Here is a 20,101-nt window from a genome sequence, read left to right as displayed (position 1 = left end):
GATATTTGAGTTTTAAGTCATTAATGTAACATGTATCGTGGATAAATAGTATTTTTTAAATAATAATAAAAAAATCGGACAATTCAACTCAACCAACCCGAAATGTCAAGTTGGTCCGATTTAATCCAATCCAACCCAACCCAACCGGTGGACTTCGATAATAAAAATAAAAAACAATGGAAATTCAAAGCTTTTTGGTCCATTTAAATTGATTAAAATAGATATTAGAGTTAATAATTATTGGGGTAAAAAGTAAAAAGAAAAAAAGAAAAAAAAAAAGAATTAAATGAGACTATAAGGGCAAATTTGTCCTCGAGAATTTTTAGGGTCTCTAAACTTTCAATGGCAGTGCCAATTAAAATTGCTTTATATAAAAGAATAGGTTCATAGACTCATAGCTTAGCCATTTTCATTGCTAAAGCTTAGTCGTACTGCTGCCTCTTCCATTCACGAGCATTTCCACTATTTCACAGTGAGCGAGAGAGAGATTTCAGAGAGAGAAGTTAGAGAGAGAAGTTAGAGAGAGAGAGAGAGAGAGAGATCTTCCATTGATGCGGCTTGTGGAGGAAGATGAAGAGACTCTGTAAGGCGTTTTGAGAAGGTTTTGTCGATCTTATTTGAGGCAGTGTTTGTTTAGTTTAAGAGGATGGGGAAAACGCCGTGCTGTGCGAAGGAAGGGCTGAGAAGAGGCCGTTGGACGGCGGAGGAAGATGATAAACTGAAGAAGTATATCGAAGCGAACGGAGAAGGTTCATGGAAATCGTTGCCGAAGAATGCTGGTGAGATTGATTTTGATTTGCTGTTTGATTTTTTGTGCAATTAACTGCTGCGATTCCTCTGGTTGTTCTATCTGAGACTGTGAATTAATTGATCTGAAACTGCTTCTTCTCGTTCCATCTGAGACTGTGAATTAATTGATCTGAAACTGCTTCTTCTTGTTCTATCTGAGATTATGAATTAATCTGAAATTGCTTCTTCTAGTTCTATGTGAGAATATGAACTGATCCGAGTATATGCGCGTGAAAATTTAGGGCTGTTGAGGTGCGGAAAGAGTTGTAGGTTGAGATGGATTAATTACTTGAGAACGGATTTGAAGAGAGGGAATATCACTCCTCAGGAAGACGAAACTATTCTCAAGTTGCACACGACTTTAGGCAACCGGTTCGTCTCTCTCTCTCCTCTCTTAATTAAGCATGGAATTTCTTGCGCATCTCATTGCCATTCTTTTCAAAACAGTTTTACTGCCCGATTATAATTATTGATGAAATAATCGTATAGGTTTTAATTAGAGTATAAAATTTCAAATAAACGGCATTTGTATGAGGTAATCACCATTTGAAACTCCAAACAACCGACATTTTGCTTTGTTGTTCTTGTCTAATCGTTCTCTTCTTGATCATCATACTTTTTTTTGGCACATTTGAACTTTTAATTTCATTTTCTTTATTCTCTTTTTTTGTACGATTATTTTTTCCACTTCTGATTTTCATTTTGAGCTTTACAACTGACAACTTCATTGTTCTGGTCTAAGTCGTTACTTTCTTGACGATAATCATTCTTTTGGCACATTCGATCCTTTTCTTTAATTTTTTTCTCCTTTTTTCCCTTCTTTTTGAGATTCTCATTTGAAGCTTCACTAACTGACTTCTGATTTGTTGTTCTTGTCCACATCGTTCTCTCTCTCTCTTTTTTTAATCATCATAATCAGTTTTTAGGCACATTTTAACTTGTCTTTACTATCATTTACTTTTTATTTTTGATTTTGCAAAATTATTATAGACAGAATCCCAATGCATGACTCATACATATAGTATTAAAGAATTTAGTCGAAGTTATCAACAGAAATCGATAAATTTGTTTTGCACATTTTTTAAAATTTTATAGTCTATTCATTAATAACTTCTCATAGGACATCCTTATGAACTTCAAAGAAATTCATCTGTGGATTGTTAGATTGAATGGCACGATGACCTATATGGGTCACGACCTCATGTATTTATAGATGCGTATAATGAAGATTACATTCCAAATCTATGATTTGGTAACAAACCATAAAATCATAGATTTGGTAACAAACCCTTCAAATCATAAACTAGTAAATCTTAGACTATTTTAGTATATACAGTTATGATCTATTTTAGGTTTAACACCCCCCCTCAATCTGGACGATGTACTACTAAGTTCAGATTGCGCCTAAAATAGCTAAAAGAAGGAGCTGGCAGTGGCTTTGTCATGATATCGGCGAGCTGATCCTTGGAAGATATGAGTCGAACATCAAGCTGACGAGTCGATACTCGTTCACGAACGAAGTGATAATCAACCTCAACATGCTTCGTCCGTCGATGAAAGATTGGATTGGCGGATAGGTAGGTGGCACCAATGTTGTCACACCATAGGCTAGGCGCTCGCGCTTGCGAGATCCCGAGCTCACGCAAGAGAACTTGGATCCAAATTAATTCGGCAGTGGCATCAGCAACCGCCTTATATTCGGCTTCCGTACTAGAACGAGAAACTGTCGATTGTTTCCTCGAACTCCAAGAGATAAGATTGCCACCAAAGAAGATCACATAGCCTCCAGTGCTTCGACGATCATCAGGATTCCCAGCCCAATCAGCATCTGAAAAGGCACTCAACAAATCAGTGCTGGACTTTGTAAGACACAAACCCATATCAATAGTGTCATGTAGATAACGGAGAATTCGTTTGACTGCCGCCCAATGTATAGAAGTCGGAGAGGACATGAACTGACACACTCTGTTGACACAGAAGGATATATCAGGACGTGTCAGAGACAAATATTGGAGAGCACCAACGACACTTCGATAGCGAGTAGTATCCTCAGGTGAGAGCTTTTCACCACCATTCAATAACAACTTCTCACTGGGAAGCATAGGTGTGGGCACACCTTTGGAGGTGAGCATATTGGTTCTGGCTAATAAATCTCGAATGTATTTATGTTGTGTCAGAATAAGTCCACTAGAAGTATGGCGGACCTCAATCCCAAGAAAATAACTCAAAATACCAAGATCCTTGACGGCAAAATCATCCTGAAGCTGTGTAAGAAGTTTCTCAGTAGCCGTAGAAGATGAGCTGATGATAATAATATCATCAACGTAGATGAGAATATACATCTGAATGCCCGTTTTGTTAAAAATAAAAAGAGAGACATCAGCCTTTGAAGGTGTAAAATCCAGCTGTAATAGTTTGGAGCTAAGGCGAGAAAACCAGGCACGCGGAGCTTGTTTAAGGCCATAAAGCGACTTATCCAGCTTGCAGAGATAACCAGGGTGTTGAGAATCCACAAATCCAGGGGGCTGCTTCATATAAACATCTTCATTAAGAAGGCCATGAAGAAAAGCATTTTGAATATCAATCTGCCGAATAGCCCAACCACGAGAAATAGCAAGAGATAATAAGAGCCGAATGGTAGTGGGCTTAACAACTGGACTAAAGGTATCATCATAATCGACGCCATACTGCTGTTTAAAACCTTTAGCAACCAGGCGTGCTCTGATACCATGTTAGATTGAATGGCACGATGACCTATATGGGTCACGACCTCATGTATTTATAGATGCGTATAATGAAGATTACATTCCAAATCTATGATTTGGTAACAAACCATAAAATCATAGATTTGGTAACAAACCCTTCAAATCATAAACTAGTAAATCTTAGACTATTTTAGTATATACAGTTATGATCTATTTTAGGTTTAACATGGATAATAACATGAAATTCGTTCTGAAACAGTTGAACTTGAAAATGAATTTACTCTAAAAAGAAAGGTTTTGTAACAAGGAAGATGTTAGAAGATGTTAGAAACAAGGAAGGTTTTGTAATACTCTTCATAAATTCATTAGTTTTTGCATAAAATTAAATTTGAAAAATTCATTACTAAACTATGAAATAATTTTTCTTTAATTCATAAGTTTTAATTAAAAATCTAAGTTTAATGTTGTTTTTTCCCCAAATTTAAATTTAACTTTAATTGTACTTATGTTTTGTAGCTCATGAAATTGAGGCAATTAATTTATTTAATTTATTTTCCAGCAGTCATAATTAATTTATTTTCCCTCTCTAAAAAATTGGTTGTTTTTTCTTTTTTGTTTTTTTTATTCGGTTAAAATATAAATTTGATTCTCTTGCTTGTTTATTCTATTTGTCTCTTGATTCCTATTTTTTTTTCTTCATAAATCTTAAAATTAGTGTGTATTATTAGTATTGTTAACATTTAAAAAAAAATTATATAAATGAAAATTACTATTAGAGTTCAAAAAAAAAAAAAAAAAAAAAACTTATTAAAAGTTTAAAATATATGAATCAAATTTAAACATTCATATTAAAATGAGATTTTTAAATTTAGTTTTTAAGTTTTGACTTTTGTGTTTATTTAATTATAAATTTATAATTTTAAGTTTAATAAACTTAAAAAATTTAATTTATAAGATTTATGTTTATAAAACAATAAAATTTTATAAATATCTATATTAAATTCATAAACTAAATTTACTTCATTTTGGTTGTAAATTAATGAGTGTCGTGTTTAGTCTTTTCACGCTTTCATATTAAATGTCTTGACATTATAAAGAAAGATAATAAAATTAATTAATTTTTTTTTTCGAAAAAAGGACACGACCACGTGTAACACATTTTCCATGTAATGCCATAAAGATTTCCTTTTTGTGTTGGGCTCACGGGCCTAAAGCTAGAAAGGAGGCATCACTTTCATGCCCTTTCGAATTGCGTGTCTCATCATCCTCCTCCTCCTTTAAAACAATCAAATGTGCTATTAAAAGTTTTCATATTTTTATTTTTATTTATATTTTTGTCGGAGGGAGAATTTTCTCTTTTAGTAATAATTATTATTGGTATTTTTGGTAATTTTTCAACTTTCCACACGTGTGGTCATTTAGTGGTTAGCTCATTCATGGATGCCAGCTAATTAAAGAGTACTGGGCCTCTTTAATTATTTACTTAGCTTAATAAATCGTCTAGAGCTCATAAACTTATTTTATTTTAGTTCATTTTTTTATGTTATTCTTTTTTTTTTTTTTGTCATCATTTAAGTATTATTTTTTTAGTATATATATATATGTATTTTTAAATTTTTCGTTATGTTTTTTTCAATAAATCTTCAAATTGGTAGCTTTTATATAAGTTTGAGCTAAACATAAAATTTTTAATTGGTTGTCTCAAGAAAATATGATAATTTTAGATGAGTATTGAATGTGATAGTATATTTTTGTTTGGTGTAATGTATTGAATGTGATAGTATAATGTTGTAGAGTCAATCGCTTTCTTACTTACTGTCCTTTTTTGGAAGGAGTTTAATAGTTCGAGAAATAATTATGAATTACTATTGCTGCTATAAAAATAACTAATTTATTTTTTTTAATCAAAATACTATTTTCATATTTATTTTATTTTTTTTTAACTTTATTTTAATCCCTTTACATAAAAGTAAGTTTTTTCGATTTTTGTTCTCTTAATGCAATAAATAGAGATAGGAAGATTAACCTAATACATCAATAGTACATAAAAATTTAGTCACAATTATAGTTGGAGAAAGGTAATATTATGGTTTCAAAAATAAGAATTTCTACTTTTATTTTATAAATAAGATGCATAGTACATAAAAATTTAGTCACAACTATGGTTGGATAAAGGTTTATTCTTATTTATGGTTAGCAAAATAAGAATTTCTACTTTATTTTATAAATAGTATGGCTCCGGTCAATTTATGAGAGTTTTTATCGAAAAATTTAATCTAAGATTAATCATCCTGCAATAAGAGACATAATAGAGGACAAGTTTGATTCACACGAACTAAAATTTAATGTAAAAATTATTAAACGCATCTCAATTACCAAACCCTTTAATTTATCAATAAAACCATCTCGTAAAACCATACTTCTTAAATATAAGGAATTTTAAAAACCAAATCAAATAATTGTTAAAACAAAATAGCTCACTTTTTCCTTTTTTTTTTTTTTTTTTTTCCTTTTCTAATTATTTAAAACTAAAAAACTGCTACCAAAATCCATACTTTTTTTTTTCAGACAGTAAAATAATGAAAATAAAAATAAAAATCTTATTTTTTTTTTCCTTCCCCTAGAATTTTGTGCTCATGCAATGACTTGTGGATGATTTGGTGTAGGTGGTCACTAATTGCTGGACATTTACCCGGACGAACCGATAACGAAATAAAAAACTACTGGAATTCTCATTTGAGTAAGAAACTCTACAGCTCCCCCAAAAAGAATTCTGGCATTCCAAAGCGAACCACCAGCAGCCGCCGAGGTCAACAACCAAGCAGCATCAAACTATCTATTTTACAGAAGAAGAACATGAAGAAGGCCATACCAAAAGAAGAAGGTGCCCAACCTAATTCCATACCTGAGGGACCTGAAACATCCAAGCCTAATCAAGAAGAAGAAGAAGAAGAAGAAGAAGAAGAAGAAGAACAGGCTACCACCACCACTTCTCGATTGGACTGTGACGATGAGGAGAAAAAACTAGAGACCCATAATTCCACTATGAAGGATCCAAAGCTAGAGGAAGAAAATTGGGACCTGGGATCATGTGAATTCACGGCTGATGCTGAGAAACGAGGTAACGGGTTCACAATTGTGGAGAGTGTGGAATGGTGCTACTCTGCTTGGCCTTCATCGATGAATTCCAGCTTTAATAATAATGAATGGCTGAATTGGGAGTGGGAAGATGATGGGGTTTTAGGTTAAGGGCTAAATATAATACTACTCCCAATGGGGAAAGGAATAAGGTCAATAGGCTCTTCAAATTTGCTGTAATAAGGTCAAAGTACTGTCCTTGAAAATGACCAGTGTCCCCCCGGACAATAATTATTTTATCTCACCCAATTTCATGTTCGATAGAGTCGAAGATTCTTCTAGTACCACCCTCGTGACCTGCACCGAAACATATCAGACCAGGGATTGGTTAATATCTACATTTTTGGATTATCGATCTCATTCATTCAAATGAGAAGAGTTTTGCAAAGTTCACGGATTTGATCCACCTGTTCATGTTCACATGACAACAGTTATGACTCCTCCCACAATTTAGATTTCTCGAATTTAAGATAAAACGAAATCACTTCAATTGAAGAATTGGTTGTATGTCGTCCTTTGCTCTTAATGGTTCAACAAATCCATCCAAAAGCTTCACTAGATAGGGTTTGAAAATTTAATATTTTTGCTCGCTTGTTGCCTTAAAATTTTGTAAAAATCCCAACAAGAGAATATCAACATTAAATAGGGATGAAACGACGCTGCAGAAGTTTGAACACATGACCTGTTGCCTTATACTAAATTAAACCACCCATTAACCTAAAAGCTTAAGTTTTTCGGTTTCCGTTATATTTCAACAAATTTTATCAGGAGCATGGAAGACAGTGGACAAAACATGTGCATTCTCAATAATTTTCGGGCCTACGATGTCTCCCAACTAAAAAAGAAACCTACGAAATTATGGTACCCTGCCCTCAAAAACTATCAATAGTGGCTAGGATGAGTGTGTAAATGGCGTTGATGATGAAAGTTCCACGTCGGCTAATTTAGAAAATGAATTTAGGGAATGATCATAGGGGTATAAACAAAGAATACTCTCTAGAAAATGAATTTAGGGAATGATCATAGGTGTATAAACAAAGAATACTCTCTCCATTGGTATGAGGCCTTTTGGGGAAGCCCAGAGCAAAAAGCCATAAGAACTTATGCTCAAAGTCGACAATATCGTACCATTGTGGAGAGTCGTGTTAGTTTAACATGGTATCAGAGCCATAAGGACCATGCCCTAAACTTAATCGTGCCAATAGATAGGTAAATCTTCAAATGTCGAACAAAGAACTCTAAAAGAAAAGGAGTCAAACCTCCTCGAAGACAGTAAAAAATGACTAAGACTCCAAAGGAGTTGAGCCTCGATTAAGAGGAGGCGCACTTTGTTCGAGGAGAGGTGTTGGATGAAAGTCCCACCTCGGCTAATTTAGGGAATGAATTTAAGGAATGATCATGGGCTTATAAAAAAAAGAATACTCTCTCCATTGGTACGAGAGACCTTTTGGGGAAGCCCAAAGCAAAAAGTCATGAAAACTTATGCTCAAAGTGGACAATATCACGGGGCAAGTTCTACTTTGTGCACCAACTAAGTTCTACTTTGTGCACCAACTAAGCAAAATTTCAGAAATACTTCACAAAATACAGTTTAATTTAGAGGGGGAAGAGAATACCTGGAAAATATGGTTGGCTGAGTTTAATTCAAGGAAGCACAATATCAGCAAGCACTTCTTCAACTAAAGAATCGAGAATTTGAGTCTCGACTTCGACTCCGATCGTAAACGCATCAACGTCGAAGTCCATCCATCTTCCATACCAGCAACTCATGTCCTTATCTACCAGTTCATCCACCATACAATCCCCCATTCCTCTCCAATCTGAAATCTCCTTCACAACCTCTTTGGCTAACTGCTCCTTTCTTCCCAAAACTCCCACTCCTTTCTCCCACATTTTAAATCCTCCACCTACATACTGTCTACATCTCAAGTCCAAGCATTCACGAACACAATCAAATAACGCCTTCCGTCTAAGCCTCGATTCGTCGCAGCTTTGTCCCGATCCTTTGTTTCGATTCTCTAATATATTGAATAGATAAGGATTTATAACTTCATGAGAACGCCCCAATACATAGTCCTTAAACATCAACTCCACATTGCTGAGTATATCCGTTATGTATTCAAGTTCCCATTCGATCTGTCGTTTCGTACCTTTCGAGGTAGATGAAGCAGTGAACTTACTGGCTGAAGCTTCGTCGGTTATGGAGGATGCAGAATCTAGTAACTCTGTGTCAGCAGTAACTGGATTAAACTTGAAGAAACCTATGCCAAGAACATCTTGACCTTGGACTGAAGAACAAAGCTTGTTTCCTGTAAATTGGAAGATTCAGAACGAATGATCAACTTGGAGTAATGCAAACAAGAGTAAATTTTTCTTAGTACAGAAAAATCATCTACCTTCTCTGCTGTTACTATCTGATGAGTCACAGCTTTCTGAAGAAAACGAATGATCAAGAATCGAGACGGGACTCGGATGTCGAACTTTGAGCGACTGCCCAGTGTGAGGAACAATACTATTACTGCTGCTACATTCTTCAATCTCATCAACTAACTGAAAAAACGATGTTCCAGAACAAATAGATGATCTTTAGCATATCAAGGATATATTTTAAGGCAACACTCATGAAGAACTATAATTAACAATTGCTTGTCCCTGGAATTGAATGAAACTAACAAATGAATCTTCAAGAAGATGAAAACAAAGTTCACATACCGGGAATTCATGCTTTAATCCTTGTGACAAAGAATCAGTTGAAGCGCAATCAAAATTATATTGGGCAGCCGGCTTGCTGTGAACAGAACTACTGTGTTGGTTCCTCTCATTCAACTCTGATGACATTGTATCGAGTGTATCAAGAGAGTGTGAAAGATAATCAGACGTCGATAAACAAGAACTCTCAGATCCCCCAACGATGGATCCAAGGCTAGGGGACTCGACCTTATCAATCAATTCTCTTAGCTTCTGCTCTAAAAGTGCACTCAAGGCATTTTCTCCAATAATATTGCACTCCATTGAGGATGACTTCAAACTATCTGGTCCAAGCGACCCTTTAAATTTTGATTCAATGTGCCCAGAAGTGTCAGATCCGGGCACCTTCCTTGTAAGTGGTGCAGTAAATGTAAAAGAAACAACATCTGTGCCATTTTTTCTGCATTCTTGAGCCGAACTACTAGAAGATCTATCAACAATATTATTTGAATGAACTGACATCTGGTTTTTATCATTTAACATATTCTCCGTGGCCTGTTTCTTGTCAAAGCGTTGATCTCTATCTATTGACCGTTTCTTCCTAGGGAGATTTTTTGCATTAGAATTCAAGTCTTCCTTTTCCCTGTCAGATGTTTCTAAGGCTGACTTCCTGACACCAACTCTTGAGCCAACGAAAGCTCGTCCTACATTTCTTCGACGTCCAAAAGACGAATCTCCAGTAAGCGGTTTCTGGCCCTCAGTGTTGGAAATTGAGTTCTTTGATTTTACTCTATCAACATGGCAGTTTTGTTTCTGGTTGTTCTGCTTGAGAGGCTGGTTACAAGAAGCATTGCAAGCAGAGGATTGCACATGCAGATTTTTCCTAGTGTTTGTCTGTGTCTTAAAGGGCTGGCTTGACTTGACCTCAGTCTGTTGTTTCTGGCCGGTAAAATTTCTATGGCTATCGGTATTCACATTTTCTCTTCTTTGTACATTAACTTTTGCTTGTATTGCAAGTGATATGGATTTTCCTTTGTTCTTTGAACCATGTTCCACATCAGGTAAGACCTTGAATGATGATGTATCTTGAGATCCATCCCAGCTTTTGTTCATAGATTGTCCCTTCAAAAGCCTGGAAGCATTTGATTCAGTAGGCTTTCTAGAAGTTTCAAGAAACCTGGTTGATTTATGAGAGGCTTCGGTCCTTTCTTTTAATTCTTTGACCTTCAAGCTAACTGAAGAGGACCTAACTGAAGGCAGTCTTTGTGGTATATCTATCTTTTCTTTTGGAGCTTGTAATTTCAAGGGTGCTGAAGAAGATCCAATCAGAGACATTTTACTCTTGGTAGTTGCTGAAGGTCCAGAATCTATTATTTTTGCAGCAGCTTCCATTATGAGAGCAGCATTCTTACTTGGTATGAAAGCAGGACTCTTAATAGGGGACAAAAGCTTATGGTGAGTAATTGGAATTGATTTTGCTGATTTAGGAGGGAGGATTTCTGTTTGGAACTTCTCTATTGGCCTGCTGAGAGTTTTCTGAGGTTTTGGTTCTGAAGGTTTCCTGGCAAGGGCAGCTGCACGGTCATCAACCTGATCAAGCAAATTACCAGAGAACATGATTTGGCGGTCATGACCATAATTGAAACTTCCCCTATGACTGTGAGCTTCTTGAAGAGACTGAGTATCAAATGATGGGGCAAAGTAGGACTCTGAAAAATGGGATGACGGTAGTGAATCTAATCCCATAAGCCTAGCGACTACCCCAGGGGCCTTAACTCCGTATCCTTCATCTTCAGTCACAGATGAAGAACAACTATAATCACTGCTTCCTTTAATACTTTTCCTTTTTCCACATTCATCCAAATCTATCTGGAAATATTCGAAGAAATCAACCAGAAATCTAGACAAACGGAAAAGAAATCAAAATACAAATGGTGCTCCACTTACCAGATGAACCTGTGACAATGGAGAGTTTCCAGCACTTCTATTCCCTTGTCTAGAACGCTCTGCGGAGAGAAGCAAAGGTGTAGTTCAAAGACAATATAACATATATACATGCATATACTGCACTTCAGAAATTGATATAGTACCTTGTACGTCCGGTTTGCTAGAGAACAATCTCTTCCGCGATTTAGCACTCCAATCAAACAACTGGAAGAATCCTCCAACACCACTTTTCAAACCTTCTTTCTCAACTCCCATTTTCTTATATGAAAACAGAGGTCATCAGCAGATACGGGGAAAAGAAACAAGATAGGATACAGTAATCGATGGTTCTGTCCACCGATCCATCTGGATTTGTAACCTGTTCATTTCGTAATGAATTAGCATATGAAATAGCATTTCAGTCCATCAACTGTCAAAATTCTACCGAATCCAGAATTTAATTAGGGTTAGCCTTTCGAATAATCCGCGAACACATGATGGAAACACAGTAAAAAAAATGAGATATGGACGTTTTGATTTCATCTATTGCATCGATCGATGTAGAGGTGATGGTAACATCTCAACTAAACCAAAATGCGACTAATTCGAAATCCGAAATCCGAAATCGACGGAATAACGTCTACTTAATCATTTTTTACTTTATCTAACTTCCTCTTTTAAAGTATAAGAATCAGTAAAATTATAAAAAAGAAACTGAAGGAACGCAGAAAACGAATCGAGAGCCAGGACGAAACTCAAACTATAAAACGAGCGAGTTAATTGAATGACCTAACATAGAAAAATCGAAGAGATCAAACAATGAGATTCTACAATCCAAAAATTAATCGAGAAGATTTCCAAGCCAAAACCTAAATATAAAAGTAAGATCAGTTAAGCATTGCGTTCTTCTTCTGGCTGCTATCTCTTTCTTTCTAGTGGAAATGCTTCTTGTCTAGTACTCATTGATGTAAACGCAATGACAACAGCTCATCTAAACCACAGACTCACAGATTCTTAATCCAATTTGATGGAACAGAAACCAATTGATCATTTCAAACTTACTACGACTACATCTTTCACAGTAGCTAACCAGTCCAAAAAATTCAAAGACAAAAGAAAAAAACGCAGAAAACGAATAGAAAGTTATCAACAAACTCAAGGAAAGCAACAGAACAGGCGAATCAATCGACTAAGCCTTCTCGTTTCATGTTTTGTTCACAGAATTACATAAATCAAGCAGTGATAATCTACATCCAAAAATTAAACAGGAAGATTTCAAAGCCATACCTTACACAGAAACAAGTACCAAAATCAGAAGCTTCGCGCTCTTCTTCTCGCTTCTGCTATCTCTTTCTTTCTCCTCAAAGTGCACTTCAATCGAGTAAGATTCACAGAGATTCGCAAATCGGAACAAGTGTAGACTGATCGGCCGCAGTCGAGAGAGAGAGAGAGAGAGATCGAACAGGCGAAAGCTCTCTTAATGGTTACTACGGGCGCACAGAGGAAGTGGGTCTCCGAAGAAATGAGAACGTTATTTCTGTATTCTTTTTCACAAATTTCAAAAACTAATTTAAAAAATATATATATAAATTCAAAAGTTATCTATTTATTTATTCATAACGTCTCTTTAGATCGTAAGGGAGAGAGAGAGAGAGAGAGAGATTTCAAATTCAAAACGCTGGAACCCACTGATTGGTGGAGAAAGGCAATGATAAAATCACCTGCCTCAAACGGATAACGGTCTCTACGATTAGTGACGGGCAGTTCCTGAAGATTTAATTGGCTAATCCCAACTCACGAATAGCAACGTGTCGTATGAAGGAGTAGAAAGCACACAAAATTTTCAAACCTCACCGCGAAATTAATATTTTTCTCTACTTTGCTTTAACAAATAAATTCAAAAGAAAAATAAAAAAGTAACAAAATTTAACAAGAAATTAAATTTAATTAATTTAGGTATTTTATTAAAACATATAACTAATAAGCGTGTGAATAAATAAATATTCCTGTTTTTAAAAGGAAACAAAATCCAGGTTAGATTAAACTTTTTTTTAATTATATTTAGAGACAAAACTTATTAAAAGGTTAATATAATAATATTTATAAGTTTTAGGTGTAATTTAATAATTTTTAAATTTAGAAAATTTGTGGAAACATTTTTTTTTCTATTATTTTTTTTTTAACTCTTTAATACATTTTTAAGTACAAATCTCCAACTTAAAAAAATGAATAATTTTTAAAATTATTAGGTTATTTGTCATTTAAAATACATACGGTTTCATTATATAAATAAGCAGAGAAACCTCTAATAGAGATGTTCATATGATCGAGAACACGACCAATATTACCGGCTCAACTTATAATTTTTTCTGAGATTTGGATTAGGTTGAATTTTATTAAAATCGAAAACTTGGATTGGTTTGCGGGTTTTTTTTTTGTTAAGTCAACACAACTAACCCAAAAATATGTATTTGACATTTATAATTGATGTTAAATTTGATTTTTATGACAACGTTTATAATTGACGTTAAATTTATAAAATTTTAGTTATTAACATAAATAAGTAATATTTCTTTTAAATAATTAAAAAATTCAACTTAATCTAACTTTTCCATTACTAAACTAAGATCGATATTGTAAATAAAATTTAATTGATTAAATTGGGATTCAAAATTTATTTGCTATCAAATATATATTTATATTTATGAACATGAATCTAATTAAATCACTTATTTTTTAAAAATTCTATTTTAATTTGTCAGAATTTTTTTAAAAAAATTAAAATGTATTAATAATTTTTTTTAAGTTTTATGGATATTAATAAAGAAAAAAAAAAGTAAATATTTAGAAATATTTTCTATAATTTAGTTTTACAATAATTTTTCTCACCTAATTTAAAAAATATATATTAAACAATATTAAGCTGTTCGTAAAAATTAAATTTTGTTAATAATAAACTTATAGTGAATTTATAAAGTTTTAGAGGAGAAAATAATTAGACAGATTCACTGCTAAATTGAAAAATGTAAATAATAATAAGTTAGAGAAAAAAGAAAAAAAAATATATATATATATAAATATATATCTTGTCCTCTATAAACTTTACTTTTCGGGTTCCCTCAAAGCTTTAAAACAGGGGAAGGTTTTTATACCCTTATGAACTTATGAAGGGTGGATTGTTCTCCTCCCCAAACCAATGTGATGTGGGACATCACAATCTACCCCTTCGGGGCCAACGTCCTAGCTGACACTTTTTCGTTTCTCCAAATCCACCCCTTTTGGGCCAGCGTCCTTCCTGCACACCGCCTCGTGTCTACCCCCTTCGGGAGAGAGGGATACCATTTGTAACGACCAGACCCACCACTAGCAGATTGTTCTCTTTGGACTTTCCCTTTCGAACTTTCCGGCTCCCTCAAAGCTTTAAAACTCATCTGTTAGGGGTTTCCACACTCTTGTGTTGTGGTTTGTTCTCTTCCCCACCAATATGGAAGGTTACAAAGGCTAATATATATCATTTACAGGTAAATCTCTAAATTTCTTTGCGTGAGAAGACCAATAATGTAAGCAAATAAATTGATAAAATTTTAAATAATTCAATTAAAATATCAACGGTTAAGAAGCTCACTACACTTGATCTTAACCCACCGAATCCCATTCCTAAGCGATGCTTTGAATTTGCTTTCGACGGCGTAGGCCTTGTACTTCGCAACCCGCCGTTGCCTTTTAGCCTCCGGTTCATCGTGGCACGCCGCCGTTGAAGCCGCCGGTAGCTGGTGGTTCTCACTGCTTACGTACGTATCTGATCTACAAGGTTTTTTTAGCTCTCTTCCTCTGCCTCTGTTTCCGTTGGCAGCCATTGGAAATTCACGAGCGAGCCAGGGGCAAAAAGGGGAAAATGAATTTTGAGTTTTTTTATTTTTTATTTTTTTGGGATTTGAAATTGAGGTGTGGACGAGGCAAATAATGAGAGAAATAGAGAAGTGGTTACCGGCAAACGCCGGTGGGGGTAACCCCTTGACTGTCGCCTGACATTTTGGGGACCGCAAATACTCAACTGATTTCTTTAATTAGGACTAATTAAATAATTTAAAAATATTTTTATGATGTAATTTTATGAAATTTGATTGGTTAGTGATGTTACACGTGTCGAATAATTTTATGGAATTTTTTCTATTTTTTAACTTAATTGTTTTAAGTTATTTAAAACAAAAAAGTATTTAAATTAATAAACAATTATTTTATTATTTTTAAATATATTAAAATGCTTATTATTAATAAGAGAGAGAAAGCTAAAGAAAAAAAAAATTAAGTTAAGAGAAGATCCTGGTCGAGGACGGTGCGAGACTGAGATGGAGATCAACGCCATTATTTTCGCCGTTAATTTCACCGCCGCCAACCGAGGGCGGCGCTTCCACCGGCATTTCATAATTTGGCGGAGGAGATCTTCCGGCGGCGGAGGGCGGCGGCGTGGGAGTGAAAAAATTACGAGGGAGGAGTTGTTTGGCGAGCTGGCGCTCGCGCTTGTGGGCGTTCTGGTGGCCGCCGAGGGCTTGAGAATTGGCGAACTCACGGCCGCAAAATTGGCACTGGAATCTCTTGATGTGGTTCGCACATGGCGCACCCAAGCTGGGTTCGGCACTAGCGGTCACTGAATAACCAAACAGCTTCATCGTCACCTTTCTACAACTTCTCCAACGCCGACGTTACATGTTTTTATAGACCCTCAGATACTTTTGACTCCTCATTTGAGTAGCTTAACCGACATAAAAAAATATTGTCCGTTTTGGCTCGTTACGTATTGTCGTCAATCTCACGATTTAAAAACTGATGTGAGATCTCATAATCCACCCCCCTCGGGGCCCAGTGTCCTCGTTGGCACACTGCCCGATATCTAGCTCTAATACTATTTATAATAGTTCAAACCTATCGCTAGCAGGTATCCACCTTGGTTCGTTACATATCGCCGTCAGACTTAATTCTAAAACGTGTCTATTAGGGAGAGGTTTCGGTTTCTACCTCTTTGTAAAGAATGATCTGTTCCCCTCTCCAACAGATATTTTGGTGTATAGGAGACCTAAATAATTATTAAATGCTCAAAATATTTTAATAAAAGAACATGTAATAAATTATTTTAGATAAATAAAATATTAATTAAAAATAAATAAGCATTTTAATTAATAAAATACTTTTGACATGTTAATTGCGTGATGTATATTCCAATAATTTGGAAGGCTTAAAATTGTGTGAAATTTAATAAATTATTTTTCTATTTTTAGAACAATTAGGCATTTACTATCTTTCTAATAATAATTATTTTTAAATTAATTTTCTTAAACCTATTTTGTCATTTTCTAAGTTGGCCCTTAAATTAGAGGGATATGACTCTAAAAGATAAGAGTTCAAAGAATCGATCACATCCATTAGGTAAGACATATCCATTTTTTTGTATTTTCTTTCTTATTATTATTATTTTAAATTCATTTATGGTCGGAGTAAGATGATAAATAAAAATAAAAAAAAAAAAAAAATAATAATAATAATAAATCTTAAAATTATTTTCAAATTGACAACTTTATTCATAAATATTTATAAATGAAATAAAAAAACTTTTCAAGTATTTTTTTTAAATGAGTAAAATTATTTTTGTCATTTTTAAAATAATTATAAAATATATTTTTAATAATGGATATTTATAACCTTTAAATAAGATACGAACTAATACTAATAAATAAATAAAAATATAAATGAATTAAATATTAAAAATAAAATAATCATAAAATAAAAAAAAAATTAAAATATAATATTTAAGATATATTTAATTATTAATATATTCTTTAAATATTATATCTTTTAACAATAATTCAAAAATTAATTTTGGATGATTAAATACAAATTTGGGAACAAATTAAAATTCTATAAAAATAATTTTAAATATTTTAAAATTACAAAGCCAAATTTCCATTTATGTCCTTTCAATTCACTTTATAAAATCACATTCTAATTTATGTGTGGAGGAAGGGTTTCGTGTTCCATTTTGAGAGGTCTCCCAAAACCAAACGCTTTTACTTCTAAATTCTTCCCATTATCTTCCTTTATCGTCTGGGTTGAATTTTTTAAAGCATATCCGATTGAATTTCTATTATGAGATTTCACGTCGGTTAGAGGAAAGAATAAAAAATTTCTTATATGAATGTGAAAATCTCTCTATAACAGATGCATTTTAAAATTGTGAGACTAACGACGATAAGTAACGGGTCAAAATGGACAATATCTACTAACAGTAGACTTGAATTGTAACAAATGGTATCAGAGCTATACACCGAGCAGTGTGCTAACGAGAACGCTGGCCCCCAAGAGGAAACGGGCCATTTCTTATAAGGTAGTGGACTTAGATTTCTTGTTATTTTTTTGTCGATTTTTACTCAGACTTGTAAAAATGTCGAGATGCTATACCGAGTTTAATGACTTTATCTTATAATTTAGATCCAATTATTTGGTTATTGTGGTGGGTGAGTTTAAACCAATAATGTGAGATGGGAGAGAGGGAAAGTGGGAAGGGTTCTATCAAAACGACAATCGATTAAAAGAAAAACGATTGTCGGTTAGGTGGGGTGAATAAGACACTCGTCAACAACACTATTTGAATCATCATAAATGTTTTGGGTTGGATTGTTCGGGTTGTTCAGGTCATTTATTAAAAAAAAAATTATAATAAAAGTAAAATATTAGTTCGTAAAATATTTATTTATTTATTTTTCAAACAATTAATTAAGACTTCCCACTCAATTTTAAAATATTTTGAAAAATCTTTCAAATAATTAAAAATTATTTTTAAGAGATTTTAAAAAATAATAATAAATAAATAATAGTAAAACTAAATATTGTATATATAGTTGTAAAAAATATATTTCTTAAAATTAATAATAAATCCAAGTTGGTGGATAAGAATAAAAAAATTGAAAATGATGCTTGAAAAAGCTATTCATCCAAGTTTGTTAATAGTCTTTATCACGAGCACCTCTTTATTCGTTCTACATTACGAGTCTAATCCTAGAAAAGTTTTTTTTGTTTGGTAGATTTTCCATTCTATAGTGTAACAATCTAATCAACTGCGAGTAGATATTGTCTAATATAAGATCTCACAATCCACTCCCATTAGGGAGCAGCGTTCTCTTTGGTACACAGAGGTTGGTGCCTGTGTCTGATTCCATCTATAAATTTTCAAAACTTTTTCATTTTTCAAATAATTGATGAAATTTTATATATATATATTATAAATAGTAATTTTTAATTCTTTTAAATATTTATAAGTTATCTATCTCTAGTTCCAATGTGTTCTTAGCTTATTTATATACCTCTTTTTTTATTCGGGGTAATATGTCTATCAATTTCCGCCTTAGTTCATCCCTAAACCACATCTTACTGGGAGATATACAGTTGATACCATTTCTATCGTCTCATGCCCAAGATTCAAAATTCGAATCTAACACCTGATGACTCCGACGTTTCCTTGTATCTGAGAAGAAGAAGCCCTAGTTGCTCGGACCCTACTCTGTCTCAATATTTTAAAATCATTAAATTTATTATCTTAGAATTTCAAATATATATATATATATATTTTTTTTTTTTGTGATTCTAAAAATTAATATTTCATCTCTATAATTCGATAAGATTTTATAAGTAGTCTTCAAGAAAATTATATATAGAAATTAAATTCAAATTTTCTCCAAATTAAGATTAAAATAGACTTTTTTTTTTAATGATATAATTCAATAATTATTTATTCCTATTTGATAATTATTAAAAAAACATTGCATCGATTAGGATTCAATGAACTATTAGAAATTATTAAGTGGTTTTATTGTTGTTCTAATATTTTTTTTTTTAATAATGGTTTTTTTTTATAAAATATTTCTAGATAATTAAAAAAAAAATTAATTCTTCTCACATTGATCTCCATCTTTTGTATATTATTTTTGCCATATTCAAAATTTTTGTTATATTTAAAATCATTTAATTTTACGCTTATATCATAATTTTTTAATAATTAAAAAAATAAAATAATTATAAAAAATGATTTTAACCAATTAAAAATTACTTTTCCATATTTTTCCTTTTTATTATTTTAAGGACTGGCAATGGGCCTTTAGAGATTCCTTGGGCTTGATTTTTGTTTTGGATCTTAAAAATCACAAAATAATAAATTGATTACAAATATTAAAATTAAAAAAAAAAAACAATAAAATATTATTTAGGCTATAAATATTTTTAGTTCTAATTAAATATTTTTTTTAATTCAATTATTGCAGCATTGAGATATAATATTTTTAATTTAAATATTGTGATATTAGATTTTAAAAATTAACACGTGTTTATTTTGATTTCTAGATAATATTTTTTTAACATTTTAATTTTTTACCTAACATGTTAACATATTCGAAACATTTTAGGTCATTAGACCATTTTTTAAAGTTTAAATTTTCATACTAAACTCGTAATGTACTAATATCGATAATAAGGAAAAAACATTCATGATAACGACCAGATTGAGAGTAATGGCTCGAAAAACTAATTACTAAAACTCGAAAAGAATCAAAGTCATATTAAATTCACGCTATTTATAGGCTTACAACAAAATTAGAAATACCTAATTTAATTCAAATTACTAATTATATATAATATAATGTTCCAAGTCCATATATATATATATATACTGAAAAGTCAACCTAAGTCAAAGGGATGAAATTACTATTTTAACCCTAGAATCAATGTGATATGTTGGGGATTTTGACTTCATAAATGGAATGAAATAAAAGAAGGAAGAAAGTTGGGCAGACGGGCAGCTGTTAGGGTAA

At 32.9% G+C, this 20,101-nt stretch overlaps 3 protein-coding genes across 3 annotated transcripts; 1 reads left to right on the top strand and 2 right to left on the bottom strand.

Moving 5' to 3' along the window:
• Positions 1 to 395: 395 nt before the first annotated feature.
• Positions 396 to 6,897, top strand: LOC111807278 (transcription factor MYB8). Its single transcript, XM_023692936.2, has 3 exons — positions 396 to 779; positions 1,032 to 1,161; positions 6,161 to 6,897. The coding sequence occupies exons 1-3, from the start codon at positions 647 to 649 to the stop codon at positions 6,741 to 6,743; spliced, it is 846 nt and encodes a 281-aa protein (XP_023548704.2). The 5' UTR covers positions 396 to 646; the 3' UTR covers positions 6,744 to 6,897.
• On the bottom strand, positions 6,200 to 12,778 carry LOC111807277 (uncharacterized). The gene is made up of 7 exons (XM_023692935.2): positions 12,534 to 12,778; positions 11,411 to 11,625; positions 11,268 to 11,326; positions 9,345 to 11,189; positions 9,029 to 9,182; positions 8,249 to 8,941; positions 6,200 to 6,929 (listed from the first exon to the last, which is right to left on the bottom strand). Exons 2-6 carry the CDS (start codon positions 11,520 to 11,522, stop codon positions 8,277 to 8,279), a joined length of 2,835 nt encoding a protein of 944 aa, XP_023548703.2. The 5' UTR covers positions 11,523 to 11,625; positions 12,534 to 12,778; the 3' UTR covers positions 6,200 to 6,929; positions 8,249 to 8,276.
• A 2,041-nt stretch (positions 12,779 to 14,819) lies between these two features.
• Positions 14,820 to 16,315, bottom strand: LOC111806992 (zinc finger protein 6-like). Its single transcript, XM_087128961.1, has one exon. The coding sequence runs from the start codon at positions 15,914 to 15,916 to the stop codon at positions 15,557 to 15,559; it is 360 nt and encodes a 119-aa protein (XP_086985087.1). The 5' UTR covers positions 15,917 to 16,315; the 3' UTR covers positions 14,820 to 15,556.
• Between the last annotated feature and the right edge of the window lie 3,786 nt (positions 16,316 to 20,101).

This window comes from Cucurbita pepo, chromosome 12, assembly GCF_057944985.1.
Source record: "Cucurbita pepo subsp. pepo isolate OVF chromosome 12, ASM5794498v1, whole genome shotgun sequence".
Lineage (NCBI taxonomy): Eukaryota > Viridiplantae > Streptophyta > Magnoliopsida > Cucurbitales > Cucurbitaceae > Cucurbita > Cucurbita pepo.
The sequence above is the reverse complement of the archived record's forward strand: the minus strand, read 5'-3'. Positions and strand labels throughout refer to the sequence as shown.